General features: G+C 33.3%; 1 protein-coding gene across 11 annotated transcripts in view; it reads left to right on the top strand.

Annotated features, from left to right (window-relative positions):
• Window positions 1-19,934, top strand: part of LOC122890583 (ankyrin repeat and KH domain-containing protein 1) — a 131,719-nt gene that overhangs the window by 53,722 nt on the left and 58,063 nt on the right. For 5 of the 11 annotated variants that reach the window (XM_044226256.1, XM_044226257.1, XM_044226251.1 and 2 more), the window contains exons 10-11: window positions 2,737-2,846; window positions 13,226-13,282. In XM_044226256.1, the coding sequence (XP_044082191.1) occupies window positions 2,737-2,846; window positions 13,226-13,282 (167 nt within the window). Of the gene's footprint in view, window positions 1-2,736; window positions 2,847-13,225; window positions 13,300-19,934 lie in introns of those variants that run through there. The other 6 variants (XM_044226258.1, XM_044226253.1, XM_044226252.1 and 3 more) reach the window with 2 other exon arrangements.

Below are 19,934 nucleotides of genomic sequence, written 5' to 3'. Positions count from 1 at the left end.
CTATATTCCTCCATATCCCCCATTTCTTTTCTTTTTTTTTAAGATTTATTTATTATCCGAGAGAGAGAGAGATCATGAACAGGGGGAAGGGATAGAGGGAGAAGCACACTCCCCTCTGAGCAGGGAGTCTGATGTGGGACTCAGTCTCAGGACCCCTGGATCACACAACCTGAGCCGAAGGCAGACACTTAAGCAACTGAGCCGCCCAGGTGCTTTCCCCCATTTATTTTTATACAGTTGTTTTTTACTGAGATGTAATTGATATAGATAACATGAGTTTCAGGTGTATAACCTAATGATTTGGTATTTGTATATATTGTGAAATGATCACCACACTTAAGTCTAGTTAACATCTGCCACCATATATATTTATAGAAACATTTTAAAATTTAAAACTCAAATTTTTAATTTAAAAATAAATTATTAAAAATATAAATTTATTTCTCTAAATAATCAATAAATGTTTTAATTGGTATCTCTGAAAGATAATCTTTTTTTAAAAAATATTTTATTTGTTTATTTGACAGAGATCACAAGTAGGCAGAGAGGCAGGCAGAGAGAAGGGAGGAAGCAGGCTCCCTGCTGAGGAGAGAGTCCCATGCGGGGCTGTGTCCCAAGACCCTGGGATCATGACCTGAGCCAAAGGCAGAGGCTTTAACCCACTGAGCCACCCAGGCACCCCTCAGAAAGATAATCTTTAAAAAATAACCACAATATCATTTTCCTACCTACAATTTTTAAAATAGTAATTTTTTAGTATTATTAAATGTCTAAGCAGTTTTCATATTTTTCTTACAAATATGTATGTGTGTGTTTAATGAATTTTTTGAATCAAGATTCAATAAGATTTATATAACAGCTGTTGGTTAATGTCTCTTAAGTCTCTTTTATCTTTGCGCTCCCCTTCCATCTTTCTATTTCCTTGCAAGCTTTGATTGAAGAAATGGAATGTTTATTCTTTAGGCTTCCCACTGGTATGGATTTTGCCAGTTGCATCTCCATGATTTTATTTTACTTGTTTTTCTGTCTCTTGGATTTCCTATAAAGTTGTAGTTAAATCTAGATTTTTTTTTTTTTTTTTTTTTTTACTAGACTGCTTCATAGGTAGTATTTGTATACTTCCTTCTGGAGGTAATAAACGTCTGATTATCTTTCTTTTTGTGATATTATTAGCCACAAATGATCATTAATTCATAAATTATCAGTTAGATCCATTAATTCATTAGGAGTAGTCTCAATTCTGTTATTCCTTCCTTCTTTATTAGCTGAAATGTGTCTATAAAGAGAAACTACCCTTCGTCAGCTATTTGGTTATTCTTAGATATAAATCCTATGAAAATGGCAGTTTGATTTTTTTTTCCTTTTATTTACCAATTAACAAAACAATAAGGTAATCCCCTAATATCCTTCACTGGTGACTAATGAAGTTTTGTTTTTTACTTGAACATTATTTGAACTTTCAAGTTTAAGCATATGTGATGGCTTTTACTTCATCATAGTTCTCATTCTTTTAGAAGCAAAAACTATTGAAAGATGGGAAAATTTAATTATCTTTGGTAATAAGGTTAGCTCCGAAGTCCTTTTGATGTGACCTCACTATAGTCTTTCATAATTCTGTTGGTTTCTGATATGGCATGGTGTTTCAGGCACATCTTACACACATTCTGCCCCAAACCAATTATTTTTCTAAGCCCTTACTGCATTTGTTAGAAAATAGTATGTAGAGACCATAGTGTAAGCTAGAGACTATTTCTGCTTGGTGTGTCATTGTCTCTAGCACTTATTGGTTTGTCAGAGTTAGGAATTATTTATTTTTCTTATGGATAAAAAACACGAGTTCATGTCAGTACCTCTAATTCAGAGCCATAGAGTTTTCACTTAACTTCAACAGTCTTCTGTGTTTTCTCTTGGTTGTTCCGAAAATTTCACTTTTCACCAAAGATTACTCGTTTACTCATTTGATTTTAAGATATCCATAGAACTATGTCAGAATACAAATCAGCACACTGAAAAAAAATTAAATTAAAAAAAAAAAAGAATACAAATCAGCAGTACCACCAATATGATTTCGGAGAACTCTTTTGATATTTTTTGTTTTGCAGCCCCCGCACCGCACCTCCCCCCCCGCCCGGCTTGGGCTCTATAAAATAATATGATATCGTTCCTCTTTTTTTTTTTTTTAAAGATTCTATTTATTTGGTAGAGTGAGAGAGAGAACATGAGATGGGGGAAGGTCAGAGGGAGAAGCAGACTCTGTACTGAGCAGGGAGCCTGATGTGGGATTTGATCCTGGGGTTATGACCTGAGCTGAAGGCAGATGTTTCACCAACTGAGCCACTCAGACACATCTAGTACAATTCCTTTCTGTGTGCCTAAATGCATAAAAGAAAAATAGGATACTTAAAATACTGTAGTATTTTAATATTTGAATTCATCAATTTCGGGGTGCCTGGATGGCTCAGTGGGTTAAAGCCTCTGCCTTCGGCTTGGGTCATGATCCCTAGGTTCTGGGATCGAGCCCCACATCGGGCTCCCTGCTCACCAGGGAGCCTGCTTCCTCCTCTCTCTCTGCCTGCCTCTCTGCCTACTTGTGATCTCTGCCTGTCAAATAAATAAATAAAATCTTAAAAAAAAAAAGATTTCGCTGAATTCATCAATTTCATCAGATTGTAAAATTGGACTGTTTAATACAATTTTACAGTTCACAAGTATATGTTTGGTTTTTTTGCTTGCCAGGTGCTAATGTTCATGCTACGACAGCAACAGGAGACACAGCCTTAACCTATGCTTGCGAAAATGGACATACGGATGTTGCAGATGTTTTGCTTCAAGCAGGGGCCGATTTAGTAAGACATATTTATTTATTTATTTGATAATGTTGATATTCTTTCATTTATTTTTAACATTTAGAAAACACTCGGAAAGGAGATCAGTGATTTGCATACTTAGCATAAAATAACTTTTGAAAAAGTTATTGTAATTGTTGCATTCATTAAATATATATGAAAGTACTTAGTTTTTAAGCCAAAAAAATTTTAACTTTGTATATAGCATTTATATACAAATATATTTTATTTTATATTTATATTATATTTCTTTCCTAGGTAAAACTATTTGTTGGTTTCTTCCACTCAATGCCAGTCCCGTTTGACATTCCTGAACCTTTTAAACTGCTCTTTTTAGACATATAATTTCAAAGATATGTTTACAGAATAGAATAACCTATCAAATCACTTTGATTTCTTTTGTTTCTTTAATTAGTTTAACTTTTGAAAACAAAACTGTCCTCTTCCTGACATTATTACAGCATTCTGTTGGTTTTCTTTTAATGTTTTCTATTTTGGCTTTTCAAAATTTCAAATTAGATGGCAGCTTCATATATGTAATAATCTTTACAACTGTGGGGAATTGTAATAGTTTTTCACTTTAAAGATTCATACTTCTTGATGAAATGTGTGCTTTGACTAATTTTTATTTTGGAGGGTACTTTAAATTGCTTTCTAGAGTCTGTCTTCGAATTTTCTTTTATATTTCTTAAAAATCTGTAAGACGTGCACAGCTATAAATATTGTAGAGGACTGATAGTTTAAAGTTATTTAGAAAAAAAAGTTTTTAATATTGCCTTTTAAACCATTTCAAGTAACAGATACTCCCACAGATACCAGAGAACATTGTTGGAAAATAATGATTGTGGTTAACATAAATGTACAGTATGTTTTGCTATTTATCATTATTTCTACTGATTCTAAATATTATAATGATAATAAAAGGATTCATTCTCATCAATCAGGATCTACCTCATCAGTTAGAATTTCTGAGAGGTATACTTTTTTTGCTTGAAAATTACGCAGAATGACACATTAAGTGGATCTTAACCTTCTGCCTTCTTTCCTTTTTTAGACTTGCTTTGGGTCATCCATAAAAATTAAGAATTGAAGTATTTCATCATATAGAAATAAAGAAATAAGATATAGCATAAATGCTATATACAAAGTTAAATAGTCCTCTGAATTCTATCTGATTATCTCCATTTTTCTTTGGCAAAGTCATTTTCTTAATGTTTGTTTAAAATTATTCTGAAAATTATTCTGAAAAAATGTAGTAGAAAGAGGAACTGTCTGTTAAATAGAATCCAATATATAGCAAAACCTTATTGATTTCATCTAAGAGAACTAATTTATAGCAAAACCTTATTGATTTTGAGTTAAAAATCTATTATGAAATATTTTTAATTTAAATGTTTTATTTTGTAGTCTTCTGGAATTACATAAAGACTATGATTAGAGTTCCTCAGAAGAATCATGTTAAATGAACAGATACAAAGATTTAAATTTATCATACTATTTTACATTCCAAATGTATGACTAAAAAAGTGGCTCCGATAAATATATATCTTAATTAAGTAGGGTAATATTATTATCCTAATACAATCATTTATTCTATTTTACAATCTTGCCTTCACATTCATATTTATTTGTAATTATAACTATAGTGTAATAAAGTTATTTTCTATTTTTTCCACTGTATGTTCTACATATTGCCACACAGTCTCTGTATTTATAGCTCTTCCATTAACAGACCATGATTCACTTATCATTGAACTTTTGACTTGCTTTCATTTTTCACAGTATAAATACTGTTAGATTTAATAACTTCATGAGCATAGCTTCTTTTCTTTTGAATAACCTCATATATTGATTTTAACTTTAAAAATATATTGCTTGTTCCATGCTTTTGCTATCTGTGGAGAGGCTTTTCAATTTTAATATTAGTTCTTTTCCTGATTAATAAAAAAGCAGTACTCGATCTTTATAAAAAATATGGCAAGTATGGGAAAGTATAGTAAGTTTGGTATTTAGAACCTACAAATAAACTTTGTGATTTCAGGCTTTACTATGTAAGCCAGTGGGGGAAACAAGACATAATAAAAAATAAGAAGTGAGTTAAACAGGTGGATCAGTCCAAATCCTGAGAAAAAGTGACTGATCATTTTAACTAGCTGGACCTTACAGGCAATAGCATCTTTCTTGTTCGCCATTCTTTGCTGCTATCTCCTAGTATCTATTTTGGGCTATACTAATTTCCTCCTTTCCTTTGTAGATAGAAGACTCTCTACTCCCATTCTATCTCTGTCATCCCACTGGTGTGTTCTGATATCTATATTTGTTGCTTAAGTAAAATGAATTTTCTGTGTGTATGGGCTAGTCGAGAGCCTTCATTTTGGAGGAAACTATTCTAACCTTCAGTTTTAAATAAGGATTTCCAAGTCAACCTTGGAACACAGTTTGAACCAACCCCTATACTGTATTAAATTTTAGAATCTAACTCTGGCCACAGTTCAAGGTTTTGGTATAATAATTTGTGAAAAGGAACTTAAAAGCTATTGTTTCTCATTCTTTAGAATATTTTGTACCAGAATCAGTTAGGATATTAATTATGGTTTAAAAAACTTCTAGGAACGCCTACAGTGGGTTAAAGCCTCAGCCTTCGGCTCGGGTCATGATCCCAGGGTTCTGGGATCGAGCCCCACATCAGGCTCTCTGTCCCCCTCTCTCTCTCTCCCTGCCTCTCTGCCTACTTGTGATCTCTGTCTGTCAAGTAAATAAATAAAATCTTTAAAAAATAAAAATAAAAAACTTCTAATGCAACAATTTGGTTTTCTTGTATTGTTGCTTGAAATGAAACTGAAAACTTATGGCTTTTCATTCTAAATGTATAGTAAGTATAATTCAGGACTTAGTTTTAAGGGAAATCTAGAATTTTCTTATTGATTGCTTTTAAAAAATTCTCAGCTAGAACTGATGGCATACTTGAGCATTTTCAGGTAGATCCTCAAAATATGTGCATGTTCTAATTTGAAACTTAGTTTTTTAAAATGTCACTTTTTCTAGTTTTAAAAATACTTTAAAATAAAATGATATATAGATATTTCTAGTAAAAAGGACACTGAATATCATATTTAGAGGTTGTAGATTGGTATATATAGCTTGTCTAACTTTTTAATAATTGAATAAATTTGAATAATCTATTTAAAACGTTTGGGCTTGATTAGTATCCTTAAATAGACCACTTAAAGTGTTCCTTTTGAAAGTAAAAAAATTAAATGAAAAATTGTCCATTAATTCCAGAATTATTTGAGTATTCTCCGTTTAGCATGCAGAATCATTTTAACTGCTCTATGAATAGAAAACCTTGAGCAGATCACCTAATTCATATCTTCCTGATGTTTGCATCTCTTATTACAACAGTAATGGGAATTGCATATTGAAATCAAGATTATTCCCTTATGTGTTTTCTTTGTCTACATAACATCTTTGTTTATTGAGCCCAGGTTTATTTTTAGTTTTTGAAAATGATTATAGGTATATGAGTAAACCCATTTTAAGAAAATTTGTATTAAAATGCATTAGCATTACTTAAAATCTAAAAGAAATATATTTAAAAATTGCCTTTGGAAACTGTTAATCTTGTTTCTCTGAAAAGGAATTTTCTTGTTATTTGTGTCCTCACACATTTGTTACTGAACTCTTTGGTCAGAAATTACCAATAACACCATTTCATAACTGAAATCTACCAACTCCTGTAGTCTTTTAGAACCTGCTCTGGTGTTCTTTATTATTCTAGGCTATTTTCACCAGTTACTGGTCTTTAGACCAGAAGGCAAAGTTCTAGTATTTCATACTTGTTCTCATCTCTGTAGCCAGCTAGCTTTAGCTAAAGCACTTATGGCTTGATTTCTTTTACCACAGTCTTCTTATTACTATTAATTTTCAAGTTCAAGGTGGAGAATTTGCATTAACTATATACAGCAGTTTGATTTGATTGTAAAACAGCATTTTTCTCTTGCTTGCTTTAAATTTTGACTTTGTGTTAACTAACACGTCAGAGGTGTTTTGACTTGGTGTTTATGTTTTCCATTTGTGAAGATTATGGAGTCTTAATCTTTTCATCATGACATGTTAATTTTGGTATTAAAACTTTGATACATTTGTTAGGATAGGAGAAATAATGGTCATCTGTAGACTTTCCTTCACCTGTATTTGCCAGCAAAACTGAATTTGAAATGGGGGAAAGAGTGATAATATAAATCAGTTAAATAAGTCTTCAGCTTCTTGGCCTTTCATTTCTAAAAGAGGTATATTGTAGTATAACTGATCAGTAAGTTCCCCACTCAAGGAGTACTTCCTATGATAAACAATTAACATAGATATTAAGAGAATGTAAGTACATTCTAGTTATGTTCATATGGAAAGATTTAGTGACCCACCTTACCATTTTATAGGCCAGCATTGCCATTTGAAAGTAGAACTTACTTACTTTGGCTCTGCTGGGTATCCTTGGGCAAATCACTTAAATTCTCCAGGCTTCTTTGTTTCTCTTCTCTTTTTCCTCACCTCCTCCTCTTCTTCCTTTTCCTTTTCTTATGTATTCTTTTTTTTTTTTTTTTAGATTTTATTTATTTATTTGACACAGAGAGAGATCACAAATAGGCAGAGAGGCAAGCAGAGAGAGAAGGGGAAGCAGGTCCTTTTCCTTTTCTTGTGAGGGATTTAAACCAGATGATCTTTAACTACCTGGCTTAAGTCTAATTTTGTGATTTCTGAAGAATAAGTGAATTCCCTATTTGGAGGTATTAGATAGATTAGATGATCTTGAATGTTTTGTTAGTCTAAGAATGTGTAAAGTGCTATGAGATCTTAAAGAAGATGACTTTTTAAGATTATAAACCATCATTACTAATAATGGTGTTAAGTATTATATAAATTATTTTCCCTCTTAAAATATTTGTATGTATTAGATGCATTTTAATTACCAAAAATTATTTTGGGTATTAACTATAATTACTAGTTAGCAGTTTAACTTGTCATAAAATATCTTATAGATTGTCTTAATAGATAGAAGTTATTTATCCCTGGGATGTCTGGGTGGCTCAGTTGGTTAAGCATTTGACTCTTTTTTTTTTTTTCAAGCATTTGACTCTTGATCTCAGCTCAGGTCTTGATCTCAGGATCATGAGTTTGGGCCCCATGCTAGGTGTGGAGTCTACTTTAAAAAAAAAGTTATTAATCTCTAAAATACACAATTGACTTAGTAAGGCTACCCCAATAAAGAATAATCTGGCATTATAATGCTAAGTCATTACCTATTAGTCATCTATTAATATTTTATTCTACTTAAATACTGTTAAAGAAGTAGGAAGAGTTTCTTTGACATGGATTTTTGTTTTAAATGAACTATTTTCTCAAGAATAGAAGTCTCTCAGTTATCTTTGGAATTAGTCAATTATAAATACATTCTTTTTGTTTATAAAAATAAAAAAATTAAAAATAAAAAAAATATTCTTTTTTTTCTTGCAGCCAAAGTTTATTTCAAGTAGCAATATAAACTTGTATTCATCTTCTCATCTTACATACCTTAAAACTTTTCAAAATGTCCTTTGTGTAAGATTGTTTTTACAGCTTCGGCTTTCAAGTATACACAGGCAATGTTCAATGAGAGACAAGGAATTTAGAATGCCATTTTACTTTAAGATATTTATCACCTTGGGGCGCCTGGGCAGCTCAGGCGTTAACCATCTGCCTTTGGCTCAGATCATGATCTCAGGGTCCTGGGATAGATCCCCACATCGGGCTCCCTGCTCAGTGGGGAGTCTGCTTCTCCCTTTCCCACTGCCCCTGCTTATGTTCTCTCTCTCACTGTCTCTCTGTCAAGTAAATAAATAAGATCTTAAAAAAAAAAAGATGTTTGGGACGCCTGGGTGGCTCAGTTGGTTAAGCAGCTGCCTTCGGCTCAGGTCATGATCCCAGCGTCCTGGGATCGAGTCCCACATCAGGCTCCTTGCTCAGCAGGGAGCCTGCTTCTCCCTCTGCCTCTGCCTGCCATTCTGTCTGCCTGTGCTCGCTCGCTCTCCCTCTCTCGCTCTCTCTGATAAATAAATAAAATCTTAAAAAAAAAAAAAAGATGTTTACCACCTTAAGGAAATGGTGGAAAAGGGACAGGATACCAAAGGCATGAGATAGAGCATGTTTTTTTCTTTTGCTCACAGTGAATCTGCTTTAGATGAAATGGGTCAGAGGAAATAAATAAAACCAACCTAAGGAAGTGTGGTAGGTACAGAGCGATGCCAGTTATGGGGTATTTGCCATATTGAGTAGAAGTTGGTTCTGTACCAATACTTAATTTCCTTGTTATTTTGGCTAAATTGTTATTTTTTTTAAAGTTTGTAATTGAATTTTTTCTTAGGTTTTTTTTTGTTGTTGTTTTTTAAGATTTTCTTTATTTGACAGAGAGAGAGATCACAAGTAGGCAGAGAGACAGGCAGAGATGGGGGAAGGCAAGCTCTCTGCTCAGCAGAGAGGGCTCGATCCCAGGACCCTGAGATCATGACCTGAGCTGAAGATAGAGGCTTAACCCACTGAGCCACCTAGGCACTCTGAAAATTTTTTTCTTAGTTTTAAATAGGTATATCTTTACATGGTTCAAAATTGAAATGTAAAGTGCCCTATGGGCATCTACTTTCCCTCTCCATTGGCCATAATGTTCATTTCCTGTGTCCTTCCAGAGATATTTTATGTGTGTATGATGAAAAGTTACATATGTTGAAAGAAACAGCCATCAATGTTTGGTGCTTGTATAATTCCTTATTGAGATAGAATTTTGGTTTTCATTATACTTTCTCCATAGTATTGACCATAGCTTTTTTTTTTTTTTTTAAAGATTTTTTATTTATTTATTTGTCAGAGAGAGAGGGAGAGAGAGCGAGCACAGGCAGACAGAGAGGCAGGCAGAGGCAGAGGGAGAAGCAGGCTCCCTGCCGAGCAAGGAGCCCGATGTGGGACTCGATCCCAGGACGCTGAGATCATGACCTGAGCCGAAGGCAGCTGCTTAACCAACTGAGCCACTCAGGCGTCCCTTGACCATAGCTTTTAAGGGCTTTTTTTAAAAAACATTTTTAGTATTTTATTACAGTTGAAGCACTTTAACACTGATGAGGAAATTGGGCACTTTGAATATGTCATAATGGTCTGTCACCGATTTTGGTTAGGTGATATGGTTAGATCATCCCTAACCATAAAGTAGGTTCTCTGACTCTTTTTGCTTTCCTTGGATTGAATTCTACCAGCCAAATGAACTTCTTTGGGCACTTTTTAGAAAGTTGAAATTACATGACTTGGACATGGATGTGTTAACAGTCTCTGGTTCTTATTTGTGGAATTTATTTCCTTTGAAATAAGATTTGACGTGGACTTCCCTCAAAAGGAAAAGTTTTGAAAGATTAATTTGTTATCTATATTAAATCTTATGAAATAGAAATGTGGACCAGGTCCCCTTTCGTAATTTTTAAAAAATTTCAGCAATATGTTATTTGTCCTTCTAGACATTTCTATCCCCAAGCATATATATAGTCCATGTATGTGAGCAATGTCTTTTTTTATATGAATGGATTTGTTACTACATATACTCTTCTGTAACTTTTTTCTTATAATTTTTTTCTGTGTTCCTATAGATTTCTCATTCTTTTTCACAGGTACCAGGGTTCTGTGTAATTTATTGACCATTTATTTATTCATAAATTTCTGGGTTATTACAGTTTTTAAATATTATTATAGATATGCTACACTATATATTGTTAAACATATTTACATATTTCTGCGACTTTTGTGAATTTATCTATAGGGATAAATTCCTAGAAATGAAATTACTAGTTATCAGAGGATCCACTTCTAAAATTTTGATAGCTGCTGCCAAATTGTTCAAAAATGCTGACCAGTCTGCATCTCTATTAACAGTTGAGACCTGATTCCCCACATTCTTAACTGAATTATATTGAGTGAGTTCCTTCTTTTTCTTTCTTTTCTTGGTTTAATTTTCTAATCTTTAATCAGAGTCTCCATGTTTGTTTTATCTAAAAAATCTTTCTGTGTTCCAAGTAGCTCTGTGAGCTGCTTCTTAATTGCTCCCAAAGCTTTTGTGAACTACATAAAACACAGGTGTAAAATTATTTTCCGAGAGTATTCAGACATCATCTACAAATGCAAATTTTGAAATATTTTAAAATTTCCTTAACATTGATTTTTTTCAAGAAAATCAAGTATTCAGACAATATTGATTTCATTCTGAAAGAGGAGAATAATGTATCTTCTTCCCCCATAGGATTTGCATGAGCTTTTTTTTTTTTTTTTGCATTGTCATTTTTTTATAACATTTATATTTACAGTCTTTTTTTTTTTACACTATTTCTCACGTTGTTTAACTTTAGCTGTGTATTTAGGGGATTCACTGTTTATCTTACTACTCTTGTAGTAGGTAGCCTTATAATTCCTGAGGTCCCAAACCTGACTCCCTTTTGACTGGCTGATATTGGCATTTTGATTTGAATTTACTTTCCTCCTCCAAAAAAATGAATTCACAGATGCTTGCATTTTTGAGACTGCTATATGTTATATTTATGAATGAATGTAACCATATATAGAATTACTGAATTGCTTCTTTTTTCTCCTCAAATTAAAAACCCTCTATTGTACTGTCTTCTGGTACTGAATATTTCCAAAGCTTGCTGGAATATTCCCTATTATGTGTAAGTTACTTCCCTTTTTTGCCTGGATTATCATAAGAGTCTTTCATTATACTTTTAAACCTCTGAGAGTTCTTGGTGTTTATTATTTTATGTAACTTTTCCTGGAAATTAGTGAGAAGATTTTAGGTCATCTTGTTAGGTCTTTTCTTCTCCCCCACCTTCAGTTTTCTTGTATTATATCCTTGAATGTTTCTTTTTCTTTTCTGCTTTCTTCTGGGATATTTATTATTGGTATATTGGATTTTTCTTGTTTCTTTTATCTTTATGTCTAATTCTTTGCATTTCTTTCTTTTTTCCTCTGCATTGTTTTTCTTAAGCCCATCCTCCAGGTCATTATTTTTTTCTGTACATTTCTGCTTCTATGTGATTTTCATGATTTAGTTTCTTCTCTTCTTCCAACTTATTTTTAGAACTTTTCTTGTTGTTATATCACTTTATTCAGTTATTTAAAGAATTCAGGTTCTCTTTATTTGGAAGTATAGGGGATATTTGACTAAAAATTTATTGTTTCTATTTTGATAGGAATTTCTTAGTACGTTCTCTATTGGATACTCTGTGCTTATTATTTATATTTGAATGAGGCTGGCTACTTATTGAACATCATGTGGGGATGGGGCAGGGAGAGGAATCCTGATAGCTTCTTCAGATTATATAGTTGTCTCAGCATACTTACTCACCAAGTCTCCATCATAGGAGCATACATCCCCCTACGGTAAGCACATCACCCAAAGAAGAGGTAGGCATGACTTAAGAGTGAAGTTTTCTCGGAGCATCTGGGTGGCTCAGGTGGTTAAGTGCCAGACTTACGATTTCAGCTCAGGTTGTGGTCTCAAGGGTCATGACATGAGCCTTGGCCCTGCACCTGAGTCCCTACTTGGGGCAGTCTGCTTGAGATTTTCTCCCTCTCCCTCTGCACATCCCCTTGTGCGTGCTGCACATGCTCTCTCTCTCTCTCTCTCTAATATATAAATAAATCCTTTTTTAAAGAGTTAAAAAAAGAGTGAAACTTTATCTAGGCCATGTTTCTTTTATTGGAGACTTAGTTCTCTGGTTAGTGACTGAAAAGATTATTGCTGTTTCTTCTACTGTATCCCTATCTCACCTTCAGGTACTTTCTGTCACAACTTTAGATTGAGGAAAAAATAGATCTATTCCATACCTCAAGTTCTTTGGAAGTTCCTGATTTAGTTGAAAAGCATGAGTGTCAAGGGCATTTCTCAGGGAGAAAACAGTATAACTATTTAAATACTTTATAGTATTTCCCTTACTTTTTCCCCCAACTTCTGATATTCCCGGTTCCTTTGATTTAAATATTTTCCTTGGTTAGATATTAAGACACTGCTCTTGATTCTGTGGCTCTAGTTGTATTTCAAGACAAAGGCATGAGTTCAAGTAATTCAGCAGAATTTTTCTGTGTGTGAAAGTTTATAATGAAGTTATATTATAGAGAACCACATTATCAGACCCTTAAAAAAAAATCATAGTATGCTTCTGAGATTATGATCTCTATAGATGAGAATCTCTTTAGTTGAAGATCCTGAGTTTACAAAGCCCAGCACCTGAAATACCAGTCACAAGGTCTTCATGGCCAAATGTGATTTTCATTTTTGGAACAAGATCCGTGAGTTCTTCTTTTTCCTTTCACAGGACAAGCAGGAGGACACGAAGACTATTTTGGAGGGCATAGATCCGGCCAAGCATCAGGTGAGGGAGGCCTTTGATGCTTGTAAGCTACTACATAAGGAATAGATGTTGTAGGTAACCAAAACTCTGGATATCTGAATTACAGCCAAGAAGTTCCAGGACCTTGCTGGGTGACAAAGAAAATTTTCTTCAATTGAAAAAGATTATGAAGTTCCAATAAGAAGAGATTTATGTTACTAGTAGTTTGCTTCCTTAGGTTTTTTTTTTTTTTTTTTAATGTGGTATTCCTAAAAAATTTTTTAGGTGAAGATAGATTTTCTTATTCAGATAGTTCTTTTGCATTCTTCCTTACAGGGAGATTCAACATACTACAGAGAGAAATCCTCAGTTTTAAAGTCCTTTGCATTCAGCTTTGTTTATCAAAAATCTGAAAACTCGGGCTTAGGGAGTTATATTGGATTGTTTTTTATATAATCCTCAAAGAAAAATAATTAGGTGAAGCATTTACTATATATTATTCATGCCATTAATTTCTATAAACTTAAAATTATTTTTGTAAAATTGCCCCCTGTAATTTCGTTTTGAAATTGGTTTTTAAGAAGGTAAATACTTGGGGCGCCTGGGTGGCTCAGTGGGTTAAGCCACTGCCTTCGGCTCCGGTCATGATCTCGGGGTCCTGGGATCGAGTCCCGCATCGGGCTCTCTGCTCAGCGGGGAGCCTGCTTCCCTCTCTCTCTCTCTGCCTGCCTCTCCATCTACTTGTAATTTCTCTCTGTCAAATAAATAAATAAAATCTTTAAAAAAAAAAAAAAAGAAGGTAAATACTTATTCATAAGCAAACATTTCTTTTGAGAAAATGTTTTGAATTTGTGCCTCATGGTTTTAAGAGTCAAGCAAATTTGGTACCCATTTTAATTCAGAGAGGTTTGTTTAAACTCAGGAAGCAGTGCTTAATTTTAAAATCAGGAATAAATTGTGATTATATTACAGCTTAGGCCTTCTAAAATAAATTTTTCAGCATCAAGCCACTCTTAATCAAAATGCTTGTTAAGGATCTTCATTATTGTCTTGTTGAATAAGAAGCTGCTATATTCATTCTATTTTGAACGAAGTAAATAATATATTTCACAAAACATTATGTGAAAATATGAATTTTTACTCAGTTGTATAATATCTCAGGCTCCTATGGAGAATGTAAAGCTGAGTGTTATTTCAGATAAAGTATTTCTTTCTTCTCAGACTGGTTAAAGGAAACATGATTATAAATCTCTTCTCTAAGCTATAAGTCTCAAAAACTTGGGGTACTTTTTTTTAAATGAGCTTTGTGGCCCAACTTTTATTAGAGGTTCAGACTTAGTAGATCTGAAATGGGGACTCTGCATTTTAAATGATATCCTAGGAGATGCTGATGGCAAGTTCTCCATATTCCACACTTTGAGACATTGCTAGAGTCCGTCAGTTACTCTGCATCAGTGTTGAGTTCTCTTCCTTTTCCATCTTTGCTTTATAATCCATCATTCTTTCTCCAACCAAACCAAGTTAAGTTTGGTTTTTCTCTTTTACTTGTGATTTTTAGAAACTGAGCTAAACACAAGCCCTAGAGTAGTGCCTCAATCTTTTTTCCATCTCATTTGTCCTAAGGGATATGAATAAGATCAGTAAGAGCAGATCACTAAGGTAATAAGGTGTTTTGGAAGAACATACCCTCCCAGGGAGAACATTAGTATCCTATAGTACATATATAGTATAAAACAGTCTCCTCTCCCTCTTCTCTGATTCTGGTCTTTCCCTTGACAATGTCCTCCTCCAACTCGAAGAAGTACTGCCTCTGTAATACAGTTACAATCCTTAGATGTATACCTTGGGTGTGCATGGCTATGATTTTAAGGGAAATCAACTTACTTTTTAAAAAATAAACTTAATTTTAAGTTTAATTTTGTTATCTAAATCCAAATGGGGAAAAAAATGCAGCCTTTTCCTCCTAGTGCTTGTTCCTCAGAACCAAAACCTTGCAGTGTATTTTTCATGGATAAGATTTTAGGGGACTTACAAAGTTCTAATTATCCATTTATCAATATAGTTCAACCATTATTAATTAACTTACCTTAATTAACTTTAAATATGACCTACTTTTTAAATGTTAAGTTTTTATTAAGGAATAGCGTACAGACTTTTTAGATTTACTATTCAAACCTAGTAAACTTTTATCTGTTTTTTTCTTGATCTAAAACTATTTGTGAAGTACACAAAATTCCTAATGCCTTTTCTTTTAAAGGCCACAAAAACAAGTTCTCTCTTTCTAGGTTATTGTATTTTGAATGAGTCCTTTTCAGCTACCTCAAGTTTATTTAAATATAAGTACAGATTACATCCAGTCAAGAAGATAAAGTCAGTGTTAGTATATTTTGAAACCTCTCTGCTCTCTGTTGTTTCAAGTATGTAGATATAATAAATAAAGTATGGGAGAAAAACAAACTAAGACTCTGTAGCTACAGTCAGAAAAAAGATTAAAGAACACTAGACTAGAATTGGAGTGTGGATCCACAGTTGAAGCTATACACCCAAGAAGAATTAAAATTTAAAGAAAGGGGGAGCGTGGGGGCTGGGATTTCAGTTTCTGTAGGCAATAGGGACTGAGTGCATCACAAATGGAACAGGCAAGTAGATCTAGTCTACTTGACTGAAGCAAGGAACTGGGTACCATATTGCCCCACCTGTGAACAAAGATGGGGAAAAAAGCTACAATCAACTTCCTTGTTGCAGTTAGAAATGATCTACTTGTTCTTGGTAGAATGAAGATACAAAGACAACCATGTAACTAAGAACTTGGAAGACACTTTTTTTTTTTTTAAGACTTTATTTATTCATTTGACAGACAGAGCTCACAAGTAGGCAGAGAGGCAGGCCGGGGTGGGGGGGCAGGGAGCAGGCTCCCCACTGAGCAGAGAGCCTGATGCGGGTCTCGATCCCAAGACCCTGGGATCATGACCTGAGTGGAAGGCAGAGGCTTAACCCACTGAGCCACCCAGGTGCCCCTCTATTTTTTGATTTAGTGAGCAGAACTAAAATAACTCCATGAGACCAGAAGTTTAAGTTGCCAATGAAGATCTCTTGCTGACATGGACTTTTAGGGTCAGATTCAGGCAACTTTCAGATCATCTGATGAGAAGGGATAAGTTTGTAAATAGAAATAAAAGAAAAAACTCTCATGCAAATTGAGCTTTTCAAAAAAATTATGAAGCTCAAGAGCAAATCGACATGGAGAGATAGTCAAGATGTAGCAAACAAACAAAAAGCGCAAAACAGGAGACTTCAAGCTCAGGCAATTGAAATAAAAGGCTTTAAACATGCTTTTAAACTATAACCAGTAGCCACAAAACAACATGAAACAATGAAACAAAAGCCAATAATTATGAATTAAGAACAGATGGGTATGAAATAAAAAATGTAAATTTTGTGAGAAAGTTGTGGAAATAAAATATATGTAGGATAAACAATGTATTGGACTCAGTTGAATAAAAAATTAGTGAATCAGGTGATTAAATGAGAAATAACACAATATAGCATAAAGATAAAGAAATGGAAGATTTTATGAGAGAGAAATTGAGAAAAAGAGGGTAGATTGAGAAGCTCTACCACACATTTGAAATTTCTGAATGAGAAGATAGAAATACACAGGAGAGGCAATGTTTGAAGAGATAATGATAGAGAATTTTCTGAAAGTGGAGCCAGACATGAATACTTGATTGAAAAATTAGTAAATAAAACAAATGAAACTATAGAATTTGAAAGATAATATTTTAGAAGCTACTAGAAGGGAAAAAGTGCATTACTTCAAAGGAACAACAATCAAATTTTTGACAGCACATTCTCATCAACAGTAATAATCACAGAAGACAGTGGGAAGTAATATCCACCAAATACCAGAAAAAAAAATAGAATTCTGTACTCAACTACTCTTCCAGAGAAGGAAAAATAAACTTATTTTCAGATCTACAAAGAATAAAAGAGCTTACCACCTCAGATCCTTGCCAAAAGAACTACTAAAAGATATATACATCAATAAGGAGACAGATATATCCTGGAGGAAGGCGTGGGATGCAGGAAGCTACGGTAAGCAAAGAAATTAGTAAAACATATTATAAATATAAATTTTAATACAGCACCTAAATTTTTATGCTTAAAACCAAAGTAATACTAAAGTTCTAGACAGCAGTAGCATGAAATTCAGAAGGATGTGTTAAAAGGTTGAAAAGCCATGCTAGAGTCCCTCTGTTGTTCAGGAGAGAAGGATCAGGTACGGAATAACTTTAAAGATTTTTTTTTTTTTTTTTGCAAAATATGTCAGTAATCAGAACAAATATAAATCTGTTGAACACAGTTGTTAAAGGGAAAGACTTTTGAATTAGATTAAAAATGAAAATCTAGCAAATTCTGTCTTTGGGGATAAATCTAAAGTGAACTAATAGGGGAATATTGACGAAGTGATGGAAAAAGTTATGTAAGGCAATATTAATATCCAATGAAATGGGATTTTTTCAAAAGATTTTATTTATTTATGACAGAGATAGCGAGAGAGAGAATGCAAGCACAGGGGAGCTGGAGAGGAAGAAGCAGGCTCCCTGCTTAGCAGCGAACCTAATATGGGAGTCGATCCCAGGACACTGGGATCATGACCTAAGCCAAAGGCAGACGCTTAATAACTGAGCTGCCCAAGTGCCACCTGAAATGGAATTTTAAGCCAAAAGCATTTTTAGAGATAAATGTTCCTTCAACTGATATAACAGTTATTAATCAGTAACAATCTACCTTCTAAAGAAAATAGAAAATTACAAAGTTACAAGAAAGATAGGTCTCTATTTGTGGTGATAGGATTTTTTTCCACAGACTTATATATGAAACTGATCAAAGAGATAAAGCAATTTTTAAGAATAGAAAAATCAGATTTGCTTATAAATGACTAACATTCTATTTCTATTATATATACTATGAATTCTTTTCCAGTACATGGAACTTGAATCAAATTGTCCATGTTTTAGACTACAAAGTCTTTAAAACAAACTCCTTAGTCACATGGACTTAATTCTTTGATCTTTATTGATTTGAAATTACAAATTAATAAAACCTTTTTAAAAAACATCCCATTCACCTAGAAAGTGAAGAAAAATACTTTTATATAATTCATGGGTTAACGAGGCAATCATAGTGAAAATTACAAAGAAATTATCACAAAAACTACACATCAAAACTTAGGTGAGAGGATACAGCTAAAGTGGTCCTTAGAAGGAAAAGTTTTTTTAATATACAAAATGAAAGTAAATGGAGCTAATAAAAGAACAATAAAAAGCACCACGAAGTAAGGTAATAATAAAAATAAAAACAAATATAATAGAATAGAAAATAATAAAAAATAGGGAAGACCAAACTTAAAAACTGATTTAATAAAAACAAAACACAACTACTGAAATAGATAAAATAAATAAGACTATTTGCTAAAAAGGGAAAATGCACAGGTAAATGGTAGAAATTTAAAGGGAGTTATGACTATATGATACAGTAGAGATCATGAAAATTTATAAGGCAGTCATATGAACATCAATAAATTTGAATACTTGCATGAAATGAATGCTAATTTTTTCCATGAATATATAAATTTATCAAAATTGACTCATGAATAGGAAACCTCAGTAGAAGGATAAGTATATTACATACTTAATCAGTAGTTTAAAATCATCCATCCAATGAAAGGAGGAAGTTCAGATGAATATATAGGTGAGTTTTACCAGATGCTCAAGGAATAAATAAACTGTATGTTGTTCTAGCTATTTCCAAGAACAAAGAAAGAAAAAATGTTACAATGTGCAATATTTAAGTTTATAACCTTGGAAAATAATTTTCTTTGTTTATGAAGGAAAAATACCATAATTTAAATCCTAAAATTTGATTGATCTTGAGCAAATATTGGCTTAACAAACCCAACGTTCATAAGTAGTATATACAAATTTGATTCCTATTTTAGGGATTTATTTAGAAAGAGAGAGCACGTGCATGCGCATAAGAGAGCAGGGGTGGGGGTCAGAGAGAGAGAGGGGCTCAAGTGGACTCACCGCTGAGTGCAGAGCCCATTGTGGGGCTCTTTCCTGGGACCCCAAGAACATGACCTGTGCCAAAATCAGAGGAATTGGCCACTCATCTGACTGAGCCACCCAGGCGTCCCTGATTCCTATTTTAAGAGAAGGACTTAGTGGTCAGATATCTTGGAGCAACTTATATATCTTGTAGGATTTACATTATTGATTTTAGGACATGAAATATTATAAATACATTAAAAAGTTGGGACATTCCTTTACCTACCATTTTCTCAAATATAATTATGTTTTTCAAAACCAAAGAATGCATGCATCTATTTTTAGGGAGGAAAATAAAATAACTTTTCACACCTTTTATTTCAGAAATTTTATTGGTGTGTTGAATTTTGAAATTTGATTTGGGGTGAGGATCTTGGGACTATGCTTTCTGATTTTTTATCATTTAAGAGCTATCATAATATTTTATATATGCAGAACTAACAGTTATTTTAAGTTTATTCTAAAGGAGGGCTTTCACAGTCTTTTGTCTTTGCCATTACTCACAGGACCTAGTTATGCTGATGAGTGTCACTGCTAGGCCTAAGAGAGAAGAAAGAAAAAAGAAAAGAAAAGTGACGTTAATA

This window comes from Neovison vison, chromosome 1 (assembly GCF_020171115.1).
Source record: "Neovison vison isolate M4711 chromosome 1, ASM_NN_V1, whole genome shotgun sequence".
Lineage (NCBI taxonomy): Eukaryota > Metazoa > Chordata > Mammalia > Carnivora > Mustelidae > Neogale > Neogale vison.
This window is presented reverse-complemented; position numbering and strand designations above follow the sequence as displayed.